Raw genomic sequence first — 22,295 nt, 5'->3', positions numbered from 1 at the left:
AAAGTCTAGGGAGCGCAGGTACAGGGCCTACCAGTAGACATTTGGCTCCAGGAGAAGTATATAGTGGGCTCAGCATGCATGTTGGTACTTGCATCCCTGGATCCGATGAAAGCTGTAACGGCACCGGACGGGGTTAAAAGCAGAGTGTGCCTGGCGTTCATGCTGTACCTGCGCTCCCTGGACTTTGTGGGGCTGTCATGGCCCATAAACAGGTAGGAACTAGTGTTAGGGACCACTCATAGAGGCGACCTTGACGTGGTGTTTGGCTTATTACGCTTTGGCCAAAATGTACACCAATGCCTCATTCAACATCCAGCATGGAGGCACGGCGGAGTGCTGGTTGCAGAGTGCTATTGCATTTGTGTTCTTTTCTTTGTATATGTAGTTCGCCATAGCGATGTGCACCTGCATACAGGGTTGTGCTGACTGAATCCCCCAAATAATTTCTATATCAAACCTACTCCCTCCACTCCTGAAGTGATTAACAGTAGTTAAATATACTGAAGAAATTGGCTCAAGAATGGCTACATTTCTGACAACATGTCAAGTTTTTTTTTTTTATAATTTCAGGAATAAAATCCCAAAAATATTTTTGGGTTGGTTACATTCATAGAATCGGTATGCTGGACAGACCACTATTGTGGAGTAAGGCATTTAGGGGTCCCAGTACAAATCCAGGGGCTGAAAATGTTGGCAGGAAAGCTGTCAGTTCTGTTAGAAAGTGGGGTACATTTGGATTTTAGTAGATGTTAGAGGAAAGTGAGATCCCTGAAGACAAAGGGTCCAGAAAAGCTGAATATTTGAATATTATTGTGACCCCAGGTGTATTGGGATCCGGTCAGTGCTGTAGTAAGTTTCACTTTGCCAGCTGACATCAGATGGGTTCTCCCCTCTATACTTTCTGTTGGGGAGTCTCAGGTGCTGATGAACCTTGAAGCCACATGCCCGCATAGAAGACCTGATAGCGGTGCTTCCACATGATGAAGCAGGCCGCCAAGCAGACCAGAGCAAGCAGCAGGTTCAGAGTCATTTGCAGAAGCACAAAGATCTTGAGGGTGGTGGTGACGGTGTCGCAGTCGGCCACATTCTGGTAGACGAAGGTGCGGCTCAGCGGGTCTGACGGGTCCAGGGTGCACTGACATAAGTCAACTGCCATCTTGCAAGTATATTTGGTTATCTGATTGTAATGGTGAGCAGCGAAGGCCACGACCAGGACACAAATAATCAAGCTGAGTGCGCTGAGCAGGAAATACAGCAGCTGAAAGAGATGCAAGACAAGGCATGAAAAATAAAAAGTGACATAGAGTCATACAGAGAAAAGCGTAAATAAAAATAGGGTTTCTGTCCTGTGTCACCAAACCTTCATCGCAGGACAAGAGGACCTGCCAAATGTGACATCCACCCCTGTAGTGGACACTGGACTTTATACTGAACCTACATCTTAAATGAGTTTATATTCTATGGCTCCTGTGCTTGAAAAATTAAAGGGATTGTCTTGCCTTGGAGCAGGACCAGGAAGCGGCTGGGGCCTGTGACCACTGCAGCGAATCACTGGCCTCAGTGGTCATAGAGGCTTGAACAGTAATCCCTGCTGTGACGTGGCGTTCAAACTGCTGTCACCACTGAGGCCTGTGATTGGCTGCAGCTGTCACAGAATCCAGTCTCTTCTTAGTACTATGGGTCCAGAAGCAGCCGGAAATGGTGTAGTGGTGGGACAGTGGAGAGATGAGTCTTCCTTTTTCTATGTTCAGTTACTGAAAAACAAAAAGTATGGCAGAGGCAGTGCCTCATGTACAGAACCAATTATTTTTATGATGAGAAAAAAAGCCGATATTGTGCCTACCTTTTGCTGTTGTGTTAAGCACAACAGATGGCTGGGCAGCCTGTATTTTCTATACCGCACAGCAAGTGGTGTTAATGGGTGGCAGCCTCGGTCCTCTGAAAGGCTCTGCGGTGAAACCGCTGCCCGTGTGTGCAGTCAGAACAAAGTGAAGGAAAAACAGGACCAATCCAATGGGACTCTCCCCAAGGAAGGCTCTCAGAACACTTTCTCTCTGGGCCTAGGCCTACCTTTTTTCTATGTTCAGGGGTTCAGAGACATAGGTACAGACTAAAGGGATTGTCAGCTCCAAGGCCAGACAGTCCCTTTAAAATGGACGAAATGTTGCAAATCTCCCACTATGTTGTGTTGACAGCACCTACACAGACCTGTGTCTCCATGGTAACAGACTGCAAACAAACCCCTTGTAGTCTGATCCTTCAAATATACTATTAATTATTCCAACTTCTTGTTCACTTACATTGGTAAAAAGACATCCAAAATGGGTTTCTGAGAATGGAAAAAAATATACTTCACTGATTCCCTATTGCTGGCAGTCCAGTGCTGCATGGGTTCCTACTGCTCTTTACTTCCTGCTTTTGTCTCAACAAACAGGAAATGCCCTCTCAGCCAATCAGTGGCCACAGTGGAGACCCGCCTCACCCTTCAATTGGCTGACCAGCCATTTCCTGTGTGACGAGACACTGCCCATAATTATTCATACCCCTGGCAAATTTTGACTTAAAGTTACTTTTATTCAACCAGCAAGTAATTTTTTGACGGGAAATGACATAGGTGTCTCCCAAAAGATAATAAGATGATGTACAAGAGTCATTATTGTGGAAAAAAAAATATTTCTCAGCTTTTATTTACATTTGAGCAAAAAGTGTCCAGTCCAAAATTATTCATACCCTTCTCAATAATCAATAGAAAAGCCTTTATTGGCTATTACAGCAATCAAACGCTTCCTATAATTGCAGACCAGCTTTTTGCATGTCTCCCCAGGTATTTTTGCCCATTCATCATTAGCAATGAGCTCCAAATCTTTCAGGTTGGAAGGTCTTCTTGCCATCACCCTGATCTTAAGCTCCCTCCACAGATTCTCAATTTGATTCAAGTCTGGACTCTGGATGGGCCACTCCAAAGCGTTAATGTTGTTGTCTGCTAACCATTTCTTCACCACTTTTGCTGTGTGTTTTGGGTCATTGTCATGCTGAAATGTTCACTGGTGCCCAAGGCCAAGTTTCTCTGCAGACTGCCTGATGTTGTCGTTGAGAATCCTCATGTATTGCTCTTTTTTGATGGTGCCGTTTACTGTGATTTGATTCCCTGGTCCATTGGCTGAAAAACACCCCCAAAGCATTAGGTTCCCACCACCATGTTTGACAGTGGGGATGGTGTTCTTTGGGTTGAAGGCTTCTCCTTTTTTACGCCAAATGAAGGAAACATCATTGTGACCAAACAATTCAATTTTTGTTTCATCTGACCATAACACAGGAGACCATAAGTCGTCTTCTTTGTCCAGATGAGCTTTTGCAAAGGCCAAGCGAGCTTTTTTGTGCCTTATCTGGAGAAGTGGTGTCCTCCTTGGTCTGCATCCGTTAAACCCAGCAGTGTGCAGTGTCCGTTGGATTGTCTGCCTTGAGACATTGCCACCAGCAGAGCCCAGATTCACCAGTATGGCCTTGGTGGTGATCCTTGGGTTCTTTTTCACCTCTCTAACTATCCTCCTGGCCAGCACAGGTGTCACTTTTGGCTTCCGACCACGTCCTCTGAGATTTTCCACAGTGCTTTTTGCTCAAATGTAAATAAAAGCTGAGAAATGTTTTTTTTTCCACAATAATGCCTCTTGTACATCGTCTTATTATCTTTTGGGAGACACCTATGTCATTTCCCATCAAAAAATTACTTGCTGGTTGAATAAAAGTAACTTTAAGTCAAAATTTGCCAGGGGTATGAATAATTATGGGCAGCACTGTATCTAAAACACCTTTAATGAATATTACTGCAAAATGAGACTACAAAGGGTTTGTTGTCTGCAACGAAACATAGAAACATAGAAACATAGAATGTGTCGGCAGATAAGAACCATTTGGCCCATCTAGTCTGCCCAATATACTAAATACTATGGATAGCCCCTGGCCCTATCTTATATGAAGGATGGCCTTATGCCTATCCCATGCATGCTTAAACTCCTCCACTGTATTTGCAGCTGCCACTTCTGCAGGAAGGCTATTCCATGCATCCACTACTCTCTCAGTAAAGTAATACTTCCTGATATTACTTTTAAACCTTTGCCCCTCTAATTTAAAACTATGTCCTCTTGTAGCAGTTTTTCTTCTTTTAAATATTCTTTCCTCTTTTACCTTGTTGATTCCCTTTATGTATTTAAAAGTTTCTATCATATCCCCTCTGTCTCGTCTTTCTTCCAAGCTATACATGTTAAGGTCCTTTAATCTTTCCTGGTAAGTTTTATCCTGCAATCCATGTACCAGCTTAGTAGCTCTTCTCTGAACTCTCTCCAAAGTATCAATATCCTTCTGGAGATATGGTCTCTAGTACTGAGCACAATACTCCAAATGAGGTCTCACTAGTGCTCTGTAGAGCGGCATGAGCACCTCCCTCTTTCTACTGGTAATTCCTCTTGCTATACACCCAAGCATTCTGCTAGCATTTCCTGCTGCTCTGTGACATTGTCTGCCTACCTTTAAGTCTTCTGAAATAATGATCCCTAAATCCCTTTCCTCAGATACTGAGGTTAGGACTGTATCACTGATTTTATATTCTGCTCTTGGGTTTTTACGTCCCAGGTGCATTATCTTGCACTTATCAACATTAAATTTTAGTTGCCAGATTTTTGACCATTCCTCTAGTTTTCCTAAGTCCTTTTCCATTTGGTGTATTCCTCCAGGAACGTCAACCCTGTTACAAATCTTTGTGTCATCAGCAAAAAGACACACCTTACCATTGAGGCCTTCTGCAATTTCGCTGATAAAGATATTAAACAATATGGGTCCCAGAACAGATCCCTGAGGTACCCCACTGGTAACAAGACCTTTGTCTGAATATACTCCATTGACTACAACCCATTATACTCCATTGACTTCAACCCACTATACTCCATTGACTTCAACAATATGGGAGTCGAAGCCCAATGACTGCACTTTATTGATAAGCCTTCTATGTGGGACAGTATCAAAAGCCTTACTAAAGTCTAGATAAGCGATGTCTACTGCACCTCCTCCATCTATTATTTTAGTCAACCAATCAAAAAAATCAATAAGATTAGTTTGACATGATCTCCCTGAAGTAAACCCATGCTGTTTTTTATCTTTCAATCCATGGGATTTTAGATGTTCCACAATCCTCTCCTTAAGTATGGTTTCCATTAATTTCCCCACTATTGATGTCAGGCTTACTGGCCTATAGTTGCCCGATTCCTCCCTACTACCTTTCTTGTGAATGGGCACAACATTTGCTAATTTCCAATCTTCTGGGACGACTCCTGTTGCCAGTGATTGGTTAAATAAATCTGTTAATGGTTTTGCTAGTTCACCGCTGAGCTCTTTTAATAGCTTTGGGTGTATCCCATCAGGCCCCTGTGACTTATTTGTATTAATTTTAGACAGTTGACTTAGAACCTCTTCCTCTGTAAAGACACATGCGTCAAAAGATTCATTAGTCTTCTTTCCCAACTGAGGTCCTTCTCCTTCATTTTCCTTTGTAAAAACTGAACAGAAGTATTCATTTAGGCAGTCAGCTAGTTCTTTATCTTCTTCCATATACCTTCCTTCTTTAGTTTTTAATTTGGTAATTCCTTGTTTTAGTTTCCTTTTTTCATTTATGTATCTGAAGAATGCCTTATCGCCTTTTTTCCCTGACTGAGCTAATTTCTCTTCTGCCTGTGCTTTAGAAGCTCTTATAACTTGTTTGGCCTCTCTCTGCCTAATCTTATAAATTTGTCTGTCATCCTCGTTTTGTTTTTTTTTATAATTCCTAAATGCTATCTTTTTGTTTTTAATGATTTTGGCCACTTCTGCTGAGTACCACAGTGGTCTCTTCCTTTTTTTTTGCTTTTACTGACAAGCCTAATGCAATCTTCTGTTGCCTTCAATAGTGCCACTTTTAAGTAGTCCCATTTCTCCTGGACTCCAATTAAACTGTTCCAGTCTGATAGGGACTCGTATACTACTAATCTAATTTTAGAAAAGTCAGTTTTTCTAAAATCTAAAACTTTTGTTTTTGTGTGGTGTGACTCAGTCACTGTACTTATAGTAAACCACACTGACTGGTGATCACTATATCCCAAACTTTCCCCTACAGTAATATCAGATACCAAATTCCCATTTGTGAATACTAAATCTAAAATGGCCTCCTTCCGGGTTGGCTCCTCCACTACTTGCTGTAGAGATAATCCCAGTAGGGAATTTAGAATATCTGTACTCTTGGCAGAACTAGCTATTTTGGTTTTCCAGTTTACATCTGGAAGATTGAAGTCTCCCATAATGATAACTTCCACCTTCAATGTCATTTTAGCTATTTCCTCAACTAGTAGATCATCTAATTCTTTGACTTGGGTAGGTGGTCTATATATAACACCTACACGAGTTACCTTATGATTATCAAGCTGCAAGGTAACCCAAACTGACTCTAAATTGTTCTCGCTAACTTGTATCAAATTCGATTTTATGCTATCTTTCACATACAGGGCCACCCCTCCCCCTTCTTGCCTTCTCTGTCTTAGAGTCACACTTAGGTCTGCGTAGGTGCTACTTAAATAAATAAAAAATTATTCAAATATTTGTAAAGTTGCTTCATATTTTATTTTAGATGAGTTAAAGCTATAAAGGACAATGGTTGCAAACATTAAAAAAAAACCTTCCCAGATAATTTTCCCAAAAATCCCCATTATCAATCCTTGTGACCTCTAATTTCAAGGATATTTTTTTTTATTAATTGGAGGAAAAATAATCGTAAAAGGCAATATCTGCCACAGGTGTAACTGAAATTCTTGTTATTTCTCAGCAGTGCACAAAATCTGAACAAATGTAAACTCACATGACTGACCCAGGGGCGAGAAAACACCCTCGGAGTGCAGCGCCTATCACACAATGGAGCAAATTCCTTGTCAGCTTTAGATCTTATGACTGATCAATAAACAGGGCAAGTGAGGACAGGAGAGGGGAGAAGTCACCAGACATGAGACCCAGATCCACTCTGTTTACATAGACACTCTTATAAAGCAGAGCATGCTAACCACTTGCACCACTATACAATGAGCATAAAAACAGAAGCTGAACTCACCTTCAAGGCAAATTGTCCAGACGTCTTCTCATCAGGATGATAGGGGAGACAGAGCAAGATCAAACCCAAGATGGCCACAACACTGACCTGGAAATACACACAACATAAGAGTCACCTTAGTCATATATAGAGAGCAATTTTATAGTAGTTTTATTCTTGCTCACATATAGCACAGTAATATATTAGTTCTATTCTTGTACATAGGGTTCAGTAATATAGTAGTTACGGTATATTCTTATTATAGTAGTTATATTCTTATACATATGAGGGAGTATTATAGTAGTTATATTCTTGTACATAGGGGGCAGCATTATAGGAGTTATATTCTTGTACATAGGAGTCAGTATTATAGTAGTTATATTCTTGTACATATGAGGGAGTATTATAGTAATTATATTCTTGCACATAGGGGGCAGCATTATAGTAATTATATTCTTGTACATAGGAGGCAGTATTATAGTAGTTATATTCTTGTACATATGAGGGAGTATTATAGTAGTTATATTCTTGTACATAGGGGGCAGCATTATAGGAGTTATATTCTTGTACATAGGAGGCAGTATTATAGTAGTTATATTCTTGTACATATGAGGGAGTATTATAGTAATTATATTCTTGTACATAGGAGGCAGTATTATAGTACAGTCGTGGCCAAAAGTTTTGAGAATTACATAAATATTGGAAATTGGAAAAGTTGCTGCTTAAGTTTTTATAATAGCAATTTGCATATACTCCAGAATGTTATGAAGAGTGATCAGATGAATTGCATAGTCCTTCTTTGCCATGAAAATTAACTTAATCCCAAAAAAACCTTTCCACTGCATTTCATTGCTGTCATTAAAGGACCTGCTGAGATCATTTCAGTAATCGTCTTGTTAACTCAGGTGAGAATGTTGACGAGCATTGACATGTTATTGACATGTTAAAAGGAGGGTGATGATTGAAATCATTGTTCTTCCATTGTTAACCATGGTGACCTGCAAAGAAACGTGTGCAGCCATTATTGTGTTGCATAAAAATGGCTTCACAGGTAAGGATATTGTGGCTACTAAGATTGCACCTCAATCAACAATTTATAGGATCATCAAGAACTTCAAGGAAAGAGGTTCAATTCTTGTTAAGAAGGCTTCAGGGCGTCCAAGAAAGTCCAGCAAGTGCCAGGATCGTCTCCTAAAGAGGATTCAGCTGCGGGATCGGAGTGCCACCAGTGCAGAGCTTGCTCAGGAATGGCAGCAGGCAGGTGTGAGTGCATTTGCACGCACAGTGAGGCGAAGACTTTTGAAAGATGGCCTGGTGTCAAGAAGGGCAGCAAAGATGCCACTTCTCTCCAAAAAAAACATCAGGGACAGATTGATCTTCTCCAGAAAGTATGGTGAATGGACTGCTGAGGACTGGGGCAAAGTCATATTCTCCGATGAAGCCTCTTTCCAATTGTTTGGGGCATCTGGAAAAAGGCTTGTCCGGAGAAGAAAAGGTGAGCGCTACCATCAGTCCTGTGTCATGCCAACAGTAAAGCATCCTGAGACCATTCATGTGTGGGGTTGCTTCTCATCCAAGGGAGTGGGCTCACTCACAATTTTGCCCAAAAACACAGCCATGAATAAAGAATGGTACCAAAACACCCTCCAACAGCAACTTCTTCCAACAATCCAACAACAGTTTGGTGAAGAACAATGCATTTTCCAGCACGATGGAGCACCGTGCCATAAGGCAAAAGTGAAAACTAAGTGGCTCGGGGACCAAAACGTTGACATTTTGGGTCCATGGCCTTTAAACTCCCCAGATCTTAATCCCATTGAGAACTTGTGGTCAATCCTCAAGAGGCGGGTGGACAAACAACTAATTCACTAATTCACTAATTCACTAATTCACCCACTAATTCTGACAAACTCCAAGAAATGATTATGAAAGAATGGGTTGCTATCAGTCAGGAATTGGCCCAGAAGTTGATTGAGAGCAGGCCCAGTCGAATTGCAGAGGTCCTGAAAAAGAAGGGCCAATACTGCAAATACTGACTCTGCATAAATGTCATGTAATTGTCGATAAAAGCCTTTGAAAGGTATGAAGTGCGTGTAATTATATTTCACTACATCACAGAAACAACTGAAACAAAGATCTAAAAGCAGTTTAGCAGCAAACTTTGTGAAAACTAATATTTTTGTCATTCTCAAAACTTTTGGCCACGACTGTAGTTATATTCTTATACATATGAGGGAGTATTATAGTAATTATATTCTTGTACATAGGAGGCAGTATTATAGTAGTTATATTCTTATACATATGAGGGAGTATTATAGTAGTTATATTCTTGTACATAGGAGGCAGTATTATAGCAGTTATATTCTTGTACAGAGGAGGCATTATTACAGTGATGATATATTATTATACATAGAGAGCAGTATTATAGTAGTTATTTTCTTCTACATAGGGGGCAGTATTATAGTAGTCATATTCTTCTAAATAGGGGGCAGAATTATAGTAGTTATATTCTTGTTAATAGGGGGCAGTATTATAATTAATAATACTTATTTTCTTGTACTTAGGGGGCAGATTTATAGTAGCTATATTCTCTAGCATAAGAGGCAGTATTGTTAATCATATGATCTGTATATAACTTATCACTCTTGAAAATTTCCCATTGAATTCCTAGTTTATCCAACAAGTTAAAAAAATATAACTATGTGACCTTTTGAACTGGTATCATCGACTCCTGTGCTATCAGTTGACACTCCTGTGACACTTATATGAATAACCATATGACTTCGATGGCACTATGCCGATGAGCAAACAATTAAAGACCTGCCACCAACTACACATTCACAAAAAAAAAAAAACATTATTGGAGGACATTTATGAATGTTTTGTACAACACAATAGTGGCACAAATATGGTGCATATGTGCACCATAAATTGTGAATTTTAAGGGGCTTAGCAGAAGAGGATGAGGCTTTGCGCTGCCCTCCCCCCAGATTTACTATAACTTTTTCCAGAAAATGACGGAAGTTACAGCTGAAGTCTACACCAACTTGTAGCTGCTTTAGACTTCAATTTCTGGTGTACGCATTTGCCTCTTAATAAATTAGACGCATCTCACGTCAGAGCAGGGTGATCAAGACTGGGGTAGGAATATGCCAGTCTTGATCAACGTCCCCCACCCAGAAGGAGTTGTTGTAATGGAATGAAATGTTCTATGTGTGACTGTAATGATGATACATGTGATTACAATTTTAGAGCGAAAGGATACGTTTATTGGGCAAAACTATACAATTGAAAGGAGGCTGTAGTACCCTGTTGGGCCGCCTCTAGCCTGGATACAAGATGAGATATGGTTGGACATGGAGGCATCAGTATGGTGTCCTGCAGCACATTTGCTCTTAGATGTTGCAGTTGGGCCTGTACATCCTGCATATTCTAAGGTTTCCAAAGCTGATGTCCCAGTTGGTCCCCCACTTTCTCTCTGTCCGTTCACAGTTACATGCTGTTCGGCACACGCTCTGGAAAACAATGCATTCATATTGAACCTCTTGGTTCAAGAATAGAATGCTTGCAGTGTGCAGTCGTGGCCAAAAGTTTTGAGAATTACATAAATATTGGAAATTGGAAAAGTTGCTGCTTAAGTTTTTATAATAGCGATTTCCATATACCCCAGAATGTTATGAAGAGTGATCAGATGAATTGCATAGTCCTTCTTTGCCATGAAAATGAACTTAATCCCCAAAAAAACTTTCCACTGCATTTCATTGCTGTCATTAAAGGACCTGCTGAGATCATTTCAGTAATCGTCTTGTTAACTCAGGTGAGAATGTTGACGAGCACAAGGCTGGAGATCATTATGTCAGGCTGATTGGGTTAAAATGGCAGACTTGACATGTTAAAAGGAGGGTGATGCTTGAAATCATTGTTCTTCCATTGTTAACCATGGTGACCTGCAAAGAAACGCGTGCAGCCATCATTGTGTTGCATAAAAATGGCTTCACAGGCAAGGATATTGTGGCTACTAAGATTGCACCTCAATCAACAATTTATAGGATCATCAAGAACTTCAAGGAAAGAGGTTCAATTCTTGTTAAGAAGGCTTCAGGACATCCAAGAAAGTCCAGCAAGTGCCAGGATCGTCTCCTAAAGAGGATTCAGCTGCGGGATCGGAGTGCCACCAGTGCAGAGCTTGCTCAGGAATGGCAGCAGGCAGGTGTGAGCGCATCTGCACGCACAGTGAGGCGAAGACTTTTAGAAGATGGCCTGGTGTCAAGAAGGGCAGCAAAGAAGCCACTTCTCTCCAAAAAAAACATCAGGGACAGATTGATCTTCTGCAGAAAGTATGGTGAATGGACTGCTGAGGACTGGGGCAAAGTCATATTCTCCGATGAAGCCTCTTTCCGGTTGTTTGGGGCATCTGGAAAAAAGGCTTGTCCGGAGAAGAAAAGGTGAGCGCTACCATCAGTCCTGTGTCATGCCAACAGTAAAGCATCCTGAGACCATTCATGTGTGAGGTTGCTTCTCATCCAAGGGAGTGGGCTCACTCACAATTTTGCCCAAAAACATAGCCATGAATAAAGAATGGTACCAAAACACCCTCCAACAGCAACTTCTTCCAACAATCCAACAACAGTTTGGTGAAGAACAATGCATTTTCTAGCACAATGGAGCACCGTGCCATAAGGCAAAAGTGATAACTAAGTGGCTCGGGGACCAAAACGTTGACATTTTGGGTCCATGGCCTGGAAACTCCCCAGATCTTAATCCCATTGAGAACTTGTGGTCAATCCTCAAGAGGCGGGTGGACAAACAAAAACCCACTAATTCTGACAAACTCCAAGAAGTGATTATGAAAGAATGGGTTGCTATCAGTCAGGAATTGGCCCAGAAGTTGATTGAGAGCATGCCCAGTCGAATTGCAGAGGTCCTGAAAAAGAAGGGCCAACACTGCAAATACTGACTCTTTGCATAAATGTCATGTAATTGTCGATAAAAGCCTTTAAAACGTATGAAGTGCGTGTAATTATATTTCACTACATCACAGAAACAACTGAAACAAAGATCTAAAAGCAGTTTAGCAGCAAACTTTGTGAAAACTAATATTTTTGTCATTCTCAAAACTTTTGGCCACGACTGTAGACTGACACACATAGCAGTAGGGATAATAACAATTTAAACTCATAGCTTCATAAATCACTCAAGGTCTTGTTCCTACGGATCAATGGAACCCACGAATGTAGGCCCCCTTTCCATAAGTATGCTGATATTAGAGATTTTAACAGCAGGAGCCACTCCTCTCCCCACCAGAAATTTATCCCCCATCAGTGCTGTCTCTCTCGGATCTTGTGACATGCACACGGCACCTAATCTGTTCCTCTCTCTGTTCATTATTTTGTTGACATGAAGACTCAATAAAATCAGTGACTAAGAAAACAGCCGGGTGTAGGCTGGACCCCACAGGAAAGGGCACTGTAAAGTATGGAGCCGGTATGTGCTTGTGGAATTACATGGCTACAGTGAAGGGGTGCAACAGTAGTGCACCGAAGCCCTTTCCTCAAATTCTGGGACCCAGTCCCCCATATTATTCTTATTACAGCAGCTATACTACCATATGGCCCCCATAACAACGCCAAAGAATGTGTTTAGTATTACCATAATCATAGTGCCCCCCTAAGAACAACAGCCACAAACATGACAGTGTGCATATAAAATGCCTGTCATAGTTCCTTCATGATAAAGACAGCTAAAGCGCCCTGTGAGAGCAGCAACCACAGTGCCCCCACAATGACATCCAAGGTGATACTATTGTAACCACAGTACTCGTGGAAAAGTGCCATAAAATGAGCATCCAACTCATCACTGCCAGCCCAAGTGCCACCATACCATCAGTCACAGAATTCCATAAAAAGTAATAGTGAAAGCTACGATGCCCTTTAAAAGTGCCCCTATGAAAATGATAGTGCCTCAGAATCACAGTGCCCCTATAAAGATACCAGCCAACAAGGCTTCCATTAGGCCTCATGCACACGACCACACGTGGTTTTGGTCTGCATCCGATCCACATTTTTGCAGATTGGATGCAGACCCATTCATTTCAATGGGGCGACAAACGATGTGGACAGCACACCGTGTGCTGTCCGCCTCCGCACATCCGTTCCGTGGACCTGCAAGAAAATAGAACATATCTTATTATTGTCCGTTTTGCGGACAAGAATAGGTAGTTTGTACAGAGAGCAGGACGTACCGTTCTGCAAAACGCGGAACACACGCCGCCGTTATCCATGTTTTGCAGACCGCTAAAACGGCTATGGCAGTGTGCATGAGGCCTAATGATATGAGAGCCCATAGTGATCACTCTCCTAGTCGGAGTGGAGGCCCCAACCAGTTTAGCGAAGGTCTAAATGTAAAGCATCAGGGTGCTGACAATCAAGGCCGTAGAAAAGGTACATACAGCCTGTATCATAGTTATATATGGACGCTACACAGAAATATATCATAGATGGAGATGCCTTTTAAATCATGAAGTATGCCTGGGGCACCCTACCAATGTGGGCTATTGATGATGGGTATTTTTGGCGACATGGTTGTGGCTGCTAGGAATTGACCGTGTAGCTCATGTGACAGGTACGATGATGTTTTCCAGCCCAGTATAAAAGCATGGAGAATTTCGTGCAAATTTAAAATCCTTGTCATGTGCTGGGTTGTCACAAGTTCTACCTCACGCACTAGATTCTGTGTGAAGAGTATTATTCTCTATTCATCTTGTAAAAACAAACATTCTAGAAGCGGGCGGTTTATGCCCCCTGGAGAGCGATGTGCGGGGTGTACACAGCGGCTGAGTGGTTGGTAAATGTGCAAAGTTATTCCCAGTCATACACATAATGGCCGGGAGATCAGTATCACACATTCTTATGGCTGGTAAATATCCCTGCGTCACCTCAGCGCTCGTGATCTGATTTTATAATCTGGAGTAACATCTGCTGAGCAGAATGGAAACTTAGAGGGTGTGTATACTTTTGCAACTGAATCTTTTACTACTCCAATGAATCTAAAGTTCAAAATACATTTTGCAAAAGGTCTTAATTAAAAATGTCCTGCTGTTTTCTGTATACAGCTCCTATGCAGACCTATGTGTCTCCATGGTTACAGACTACAAACAAACCCTGTGTAGCCTGATCATCATTAAATTCAGGGAATGCAGGTTCCACATGCATACTGAGTCAATACTGTATTATAGCTCTTTTGGTGCTAAATGGCCTCCAATAAATGCAGGGAGGGCAGGCTACAGCTTTATACGTGTACTAATTAATATTAGCCTATGGGACAGACAGGTTAGTTATGAGGACACGACCAGTGGAGTCTGCCACACCTTCAATGCAGACTGCAAAGAAAAAAATGGGGGTTAGTCAGCATATCCCAGTGCGCAGGTGCACGTCACCATGGCTAAAAGCAAAAACAAACAAACAATACAAATATTCAAGTAAATACAATAGTGTCATACTCACTGTAGAAAATGTACTAGTGCTACGTTATAAGTGTGAGATTCTTGGCAAATACATTTTGTACAAAATCATTTGTGCCTGTCCACCAACGACAAGGCGATCTCTTTAGGACAGGAACTAAATACTACCTCGGCTGGTGCAATACTGGCCTTCATTAAATACAGAGAATGCAGGTTCCACATGCATGCTGAGCCCACTCTGTATTTTTCCTCTCCTGGTGCATGTGGAACCTGCATTCCCTGAATTTAATGGAGGCCATTGTGGCACCAAAAGAGGTACAATACAGTGTGGGCTCAGCATGCATGTGGAACCTGCCAGAACGGCACCAGAGGAGGTAGCATTTAGTGTAGGTTCCTGTCCTAAAGAGACAGGCACAAATAATTTTGTACAAAATGTATTTGCCAAGAATCTCACATTTATAATGTAGCACTAGCATTTTACATTTTCTATAGTAAGTTTGGAACTATGGTATTTACTTGATTATTTGTGCTCGCAGAGTGCTGTTGCATTGTGTTTGTAGTCTGATTATGCACTACTTATACTTAACATACATTGAATTAAGCGTATGGAAGGGAATATGTCTGAAACATCTGACTACACAGGGTATGTTTGTAGTCTGCAGCCATGGAGATGCATAGATAAGAAAATTAGTTGCAAAATTACACACACTCCGGGTGAGAATTATCAGAACCGGTGTAAAGGAAAACTGGCTTAGTTGCCCATAACAAGCAATGAAATTCTACCTTTCATTTTTCAGAACTCCTTTGGAAAATGATTGGTGGAATCTTATTGGTTGCTATGGGCAACCAAGCCAATTTTCCTTTACACCAGTTTGATACCCCGCCCCCCCCCCCCCCCCCCCCCCAATAATTTAGGGAACTGCATTCTAAGCAATTTCCATATATGTATCTACTATCCAAATAGCTCTATTTACAAGCAGACTAGGAAAGCTGGGTGACAAACACTGTGGAATCTGTTATGGGCACCATGTTGGTTGTCACTAAGGTTTCGCAGATAAAGATGAGTAATGGAAGACAACACTGATTATATTTACTGGGGATTTTTTGTGTTATGGCTTTTGAATGCAGTTGGATTTAAAGTTTTTTAAAAGGGGAACTCCTGTCAAAAATATTCAAAACAATGGATCTAACCCACATTCTAAGCAAAATGCCATTAAGCCGAAGGTGTTTAGGAACTTCTGGTGTATTTTTTATGGTCACTGTTGAGTGGATTCCTCTTTAAAGGATTATTTTTGGAGTGTGGTACTGAACATGGTGATATCAACAGTGTTATTTTCTACCATGGACAGAAAGTCCTCTCCCCCACATAAATTTTCCAGTTTGTGTATGAAATCCCTGCTTATCAGTACAGAATTACACCTCTCTTTTAGGTTACGGTGACCACTAATGTTAATGTTCTACCAAAGAGTAAAATTGGCTCTAAAAAATTAGACATCTAGAAATCGCCAGCAAGCTGCTGTTGACAGATCTTGTATGTATGTGTCTGTAATTAGCATTTTAAGTGCATAGTAATGTCCCCCTTGTAAACCCTGTACAGTGCAGATGTTTTTTGAAACCATCAACAAGCAGGCTAACACCCTTAGTAGCTGGAGTTATTTATCCTCAGGATAGGTCATCAGTATTTGATTGGAGGGGGTCCGACACTAGGGACCCCCGACGATCAGCTGCTTTGAGAAGGCAGCAGTGCTCCTGTGAATGCTGCAGCCTCTTGCAGCTTACCAAGCACAGCGCCTGACATTGTATAGTGGCTGTGCTTAGTATTGCACTCAGCCTCATTCACTTGAATGCTGCACCTAGGCCACGTGACACATGAACGTGTTGTTACTTGGCGTAGGAAAAGCTGAGAGAAGGACGTGGCACTCACACAGACATGGGGCTGCCTTCTCAAACAGCTGATTGATGGGGTCCTAGGTGTTGGACCCTCACCGATTAGATAGTGATGGCCTATCCGGAGGATAGGTCATCAGTATAAAAATCTCAGAAAACCCCTTTAAGGGACTGATCCCTCATTATAATGATATATAAGGTAGTCTCTTAGAATCTGCAATGAATAATCTCTCCTGTTCTAGATTACAAATTCCTAGTGGCATGTATTGCTAAATCATACCTTTCACCCCTGTAGGAGAAAGTGGGAACACAATGACATCCAAGTGTGACGGACATATGAATACCTAATACACGTATTTACATCAGGATACTATTATGGACTTAGAGGACTAAATAGATATCTACTAAGAATAATGGATCCATTAACAGCAGCTTGTTGTTAGTATCCAAGAAAAAAATGGGAAAAATGCAATGAAGATATTATTTAGATATTGGACTTTACATTTTTCTTTCATATAGTCAGTGTTAATAAAAGTCTGAGTTTAACTTTAAATACCCCCACAATTTGAGGTTTCACACCAGTAGTCCTCTTATGAGACCACAAATCTCCAGTGTTATAATCATTTCCTTGCATCACTAAGCTCTTTACAGAAAGCGACCCAAAAACCTGAACATTAGATCTTTGATGCCCAGAGTTACCTAATATGCTTATTAGACTCCAAGCTGTCACCTCAGAGAGGGGCTTTATATGAAGCCTGAGCTGCGTGATATTACCCCGGTTATTTTTAGTACATAACCCAGCAGGAATCTAAGCTTTAGACCTCCTGCACACGACCGTATGGCTTTTTCAGTGTTTTGCGGTCCGTTTTTCACGGATTCGTTGTTCCTTTTTTTGTTTCCGTTTCTGTTCCGTTTTTCCGTATGGCATATACAGTATACAGTAATTACATAGATAAAATTGGGCTGGGCATAACATTTTCAATAGATGGTTCCGCAAAAAACGGAACGGAAATGGAAGACATACGGATGCATTTCCGTATGTGTTCTGTTTTTTTGCGGACCCAGTGACTTGAATGGAGCCACGGAACATGATTAGCGGGCAATAATAGAACATGTTCTATCTTTAAATGGAACGGAAAAACGGAAATACGGAAACGGAATGCATATGGAGTACATTCCGTTTTTTTTGCGGAACCATTGAAATGAATGGTTCCGTATACGGAGCACAAAAAACGGCCAGTAAACGGGGAAAAAAAATGGTCATGTGCAGGAGGCCTTATCCCTTCGACATGTTCCCAAAAATATAAAAAACCAAGGAAGTTATATTTCCGTCCATTTCGCTGGCCATGCCTCATGCGCATACCTAATATATTTTATATTTTACATTTATACATGTATCACCTCATGTATATACCTAATATATTTTATATTTATTTATATATGATAGGAGTCGTATCGATCCACTGATTAGACAGATCTACCTGGAGAACCTACAATACATTGGAAGAGATAATGAAGAAGACATGCTCACCTTCCCAACCCTTATGATATGTTGTATTATGTGTGTTGTGCCAACAAGTCCTGAATTTGCAAGGACTGTCTCTAATTTTCAGACACAGTCTCTGCAAATACTACCATATTCTTATGTGGGCAATAGCCATAAGTAGGCCTTCCGAGGGGTGGAGACTACATGCCCCTAATTAACCAACTACAATGTAGGTAAATATGCAAGTAAGGCCTCATGCACACGACTGTGTTTGGCGGCTCGGATGCGGACCCATTCACTTCAATGGGGCCGCAAAAGATGCGGACAGCACTCCGTGTGCTGTCCGCATCATTGGCTCCGTTCCGCGGCCCCGCAAAAAAATATAACATGTCCTATTCTTGTCCGCGCTTTGCGGACAAGAATAGGCATTTATATTGCCCGTGCCCGTTCCGTTCCGCAAAGTGTGGAAGGCAACACGGGCGGCTTCTGTTTTTTGCAGATCTGCAGTTTGTGGACCGCAAAAAACGTAACGGTTGTGTGCATGAGACCTAAATCACAGGATCTACAGCCGTATTTTTTAAATGGCCCGGATGGTCCACGGTAACTTGGTCCCAGGTAGCTATGAAGGTGGCAGAGGTGTGGTGGGCACCACGGGCTCTTGAGGAATGCAGTAGGGCTGGCATCCTCAGCCGTGTGTATGTGAGGGGGAAGGGGACAGCAGGATTCTGAACCAGCATAGCAGTGCCATGATTTGTCAGGTCACCCAATTGTTAAGCTTGTGTTATATAGTGGTCAAAAAGGTAGGTTGACTTTCAGTGGTGTACCACCGCATATATCACACAGCAGTGCATGAGGTCCTAAGGATATGTTGGGCATGGGCAGTCACAATGAAGGCCCTGGTGGCTGAATTGGTGGGACAGCTGTGGCTGGTCTTAGAGTTGTAGGCAGACGGGCTCAGTTCGGCGAGTGATGTCGTGATTGGGGTCAGGCAAATCCTGCTCTGCATTTCACGTCTTGATACAAAATAAAAGATGGCAAAGCCCATAAAGTTAAATGTGATGTATATTTAATTATTGGAGGATGAGTCTCTATGAAATTAGCCTACTGTATATATTTATACATTTTTTTGTTTCCCATAATTACCTATCTTGATAGGACAATATTATCATCATGTAAGAGATTATGAGATCAATGAACGGTATCGATCCACTGATTAGACCGATCAAAATGAAATCCTCTGGCGTCTACTGCAGACTGTTCATACATTGAACTCAATAATAATACAGCAGGCGGTAACCTGCTAAACTTATCATCATAGAAATGTTTATCTACAACTGAAATGATAATGAAAAGCAGAGACTCCCTTTAAATGAGTTTTCCAGGCTTCTGATGTTGATGGCCTATTCTCAAGATAGGTCATCAATATCTGATAGGCCTGACACCCCACAACACCACCAATCAGCTGTCCCCTAGAGCCTCTAAGCACTTTAAATGGAACAGGAAGCACAGCTCCATTCAACGTGTAGTGGCCATGCCGGGTTACTGCAGCTCGGCTCCCTTTGAAGTGAATGTGAACCTGCAGTAACCAGACACGGCCACTACACTTTGAACGGAGCTGTTCTTCCGCCTCTGGTCAATGTGCTAGTGGTGGCGCTGGAGGCTGCAGGGAACAGCCAATCAGTGGTGGGAGCAACAGTGACATTCTCCTCTTGCGTGACGTCATATGTGACGCAGGGGGAGCAGGTCATAGATGCGGCCTGTGATTGGCTGCAGCGGTCACCTGTTCCCCCGTCAACAGATGTTGTCCTCGACGCATGTGGGAGCAGAACTGCCTGTCCTGGAGCCCAAGAGACCGGATCCAGCGGTGGGGATCAGGTAAGCATCACCCCCACCCTGGGATGGGCAGGTCAGGGCCTCTTTTTTAGTACTGGATAACCCCTTAAATGCTGCAAATGTGTTTATGCTAATGAATTGATCATGAATGTAGCATACAATATAGCATTTGCAAATAGGTTAAAGTTGCATTATTACTATGACGTCAGTGAAGGGGTTAATTGTTATATGCTTCTTTTTTGGTACATGGGTATTTAAAGGAATTTTATGATTTTATATAAATAAAATGGAATCACTGTATGATACAATCCTGCAACTTTCTAATATACTCTGTGTTGAAATTCCCCACCATTTTCAACACCACTGCTTCTTGGCAGTAAATGAAAACAACCTTTTTTCCATCTAGTGGCTAAAAAACCCCGTCCCACCTAACATCACTCACAGTTTGTTACAATCGTATCAAGTCCAGACAATCATCCGTGAGCTGAACAGCCTGGACAACTGATACCCTGTAACAACCAGGGCAGGACTTGTGTTACTGAAGCGTCTCCCTCACACAAACCCTCAGCTGTGGGACCTGTTAGGTCTGCACACATTTTCAGTCTGTGGAGGCAAACTAGAATGTCATTCAGTGACAGCAAGCAGAGATACTAAGAACAGGGACGAATTGAAACACAAAGGGAGGAGATTTATTAAAAGTGGTGCTAATGAAACTGGCTAGGCTACTTTCACACTGGCGTTTTTGCTGGATGCGGCAGGGTTCAGCAAAAACGCTTCCGTTACTGATAATACAACCATCTACATCCATTGTGAACGGATCCGGTTGTATTATCTTTAACGTAGCCAAGACGGATCCGTCATGAACTCCACTGAAAGTCAATGGGGACGTTTTCTATTGACTTGCATTATGGGTCATGACGGATGCTGCGGTTTTCTCTCCGGTATGAGAACGGAACGGAATGCATTTTGGACCATTCCATTCAGTTATGTTTTGTCCCCCGTAACAATGAATGGGGACAAAACTGAATCGTTTTTTTCCGGTATTGAGACCCTATGACGGATCTCCATACCGGAAAATATTAAAGCTAGTGTGAAAGTACCCTTAGTTGTCCATAGCAACCAATAAGATTCCACCTTTCATTTTCCAAAAGAGCCCTAGAAAAATGAAAGGTGGAATCTGATTGGTTGCTATGGGCAACTAAGCCAGATTTCAATTACACCAGTTTTGATAAATCTCTGCCAAAGTATATAAGGGAAAGTTGCAGAACTTTCCTTTCTACAATCCCTGAATATAAGACTGGAAGACCCCATTCAAGATCAGGGACCTTTTATTTTAATCCATTCATGGTAAAGTTGGATGGCCACCAATATGGCGACTCTTCAGTATTTGCCACCTGGTTCTGAAAGGCAAAATATCCAACACCCCCCTCTCCCAGGTCCACCATATATTTTGTCTTAAGAGCTCTAAGAAAGCTGGGAGAGAACCCCTAGGGCAGCTATTTGGGTTTTACCCAGTTTTTTGGCAGAGGATGACTCAAAACAATCTTAAATTTGCATGAGGTATATAGACTATGCTATTAACTATTTCCTTTCTGGATCTTTTGAGGGAACTCTGGCCATGACATGAGTTCATTTCCCTTGGTTAACCCCTCACTCACAGACCACACTAATAAGCCTACGCTGTGCATGGGATGCAAAGGGTTACTGCATGCAGCAACAACCCCCCACCCTCCCCTCCAAAACACACATTGGTCCGAATGCTTACAATGATCCCGGCCCAGTGTGGGGTGTCTCTGACTAGTAATGAGGAGCAGTTTATAGCCATAATGATTGCCACCACTGTGATAGACACACCAAGGGTCAGCTGGAGCAAGGCCACCAGGAGCGGAAAGCGGCAGCCGCAGCAAGTCTGCGATTCATCCAGTGTTTTCTTCTTTTTGGCTTCGGCCTTGTTCTCCTTGGGGGTCTGCTGCGCTTCCGACGTCCCCTTAGCTGCCTGATCCTGGTCCCTAGGGCTCGGCTTGTGCTTCTTGTCCGCTCCCATGCTGCTGTTCTGCTGCCTGCGTGATCAAGCCGGGTGGCTCCTCTCTGCCTCGAGCTGTGCAGTAGACAGGGATCTTGCTATTTGGGAATAGCAGGGTTGTACTAATATGGAAGGCATTTGGAACAGAATCTCAAAAGCCTTCAAATGCCACTTATAGGCCGCAGTCAAAGGGGGGCTTTGAGGGGTTCCCAGACTGCCAACCTACAGGGCAAGGACTTGGGTAGAAGAAGGGGGATTGGATTTTTTTTATTTTTGTACTGAGCAGAACACCAGCCAGGCCTGATCTACGTGACAGCCAGGGCTTAAATATTTTAGTAGGCCCAAGGAAATATTCCCATGAAGCTCTGCACCCCCAGGCTCTTTCTTGCTTTTGGGGTCAGTCAAGTACTCAGTGCACACAAATTGCAATCACGCAGAGAGGAGAGCGACAGCCCCGGCAGCCCAAATCTCACATAATAATGACTTAACGGCTGACTCTGAACCG

General features: G+C 42.2%; 1 protein-coding gene across 1 annotated transcript; it reads right to left on the bottom strand.

Annotated features, from left to right (window-relative positions):
* Positions 1-594: 594 nt before the first annotated feature.
* Positions 595-21,919, bottom strand: SSPN (sarcospan). Its single transcript, XM_040435607.1, has 3 exons — positions 21,533-21,919; positions 7,124-7,210; positions 595-1,258 (listed from the first exon to the last, which is right to left on the bottom strand). The coding sequence occupies exons 1-3, from the start codon at positions 21,809-21,811 to the stop codon at positions 893-895; spliced, it is 732 nt and encodes a 243-aa protein (XP_040291541.1). The 5' UTR covers positions 21,812-21,919; the 3' UTR covers positions 595-892.
* Positions 21,920-22,295: the final 376 nt, after the last annotated feature.

This window comes from Bufo bufo, chromosome 1, assembly GCF_905171765.1.
Source record: "Bufo bufo chromosome 1, aBufBuf1.1, whole genome shotgun sequence".
Lineage (NCBI taxonomy): Eukaryota > Metazoa > Chordata > Amphibia > Anura > Bufonidae > Bufo > Bufo bufo.
The sequence above is the reverse complement of the archived record's forward strand: the minus strand, read 5'-3'. Positions and strand labels throughout refer to the sequence as shown.

Excerpts from the sequence above, each read along its gene's own strand:
- SSPN (XM_040435607.1), bottom strand. The coding sequence starts at position 21,811 with ATGGGAGCGGACAAGAAGCACAAGCCGAGCCCTAGGGACCAGGATCAG. Across the intron at positions 7,211-21,532 it reads CACACTGGGCCGGGATCATT|GTCAGTGTTGTGGCCATCTT; the intron begins GTAAGCATTCGG and ends GTGTATTTCCAG. Across the intron at positions 1,259-7,123 it reads CTGGACAATTTGCCTTGAAG|CTGCTGTATTTCCTGCTCAG; the intron begins GTGAGTTCAGCT and ends CATCTCTTTCAG.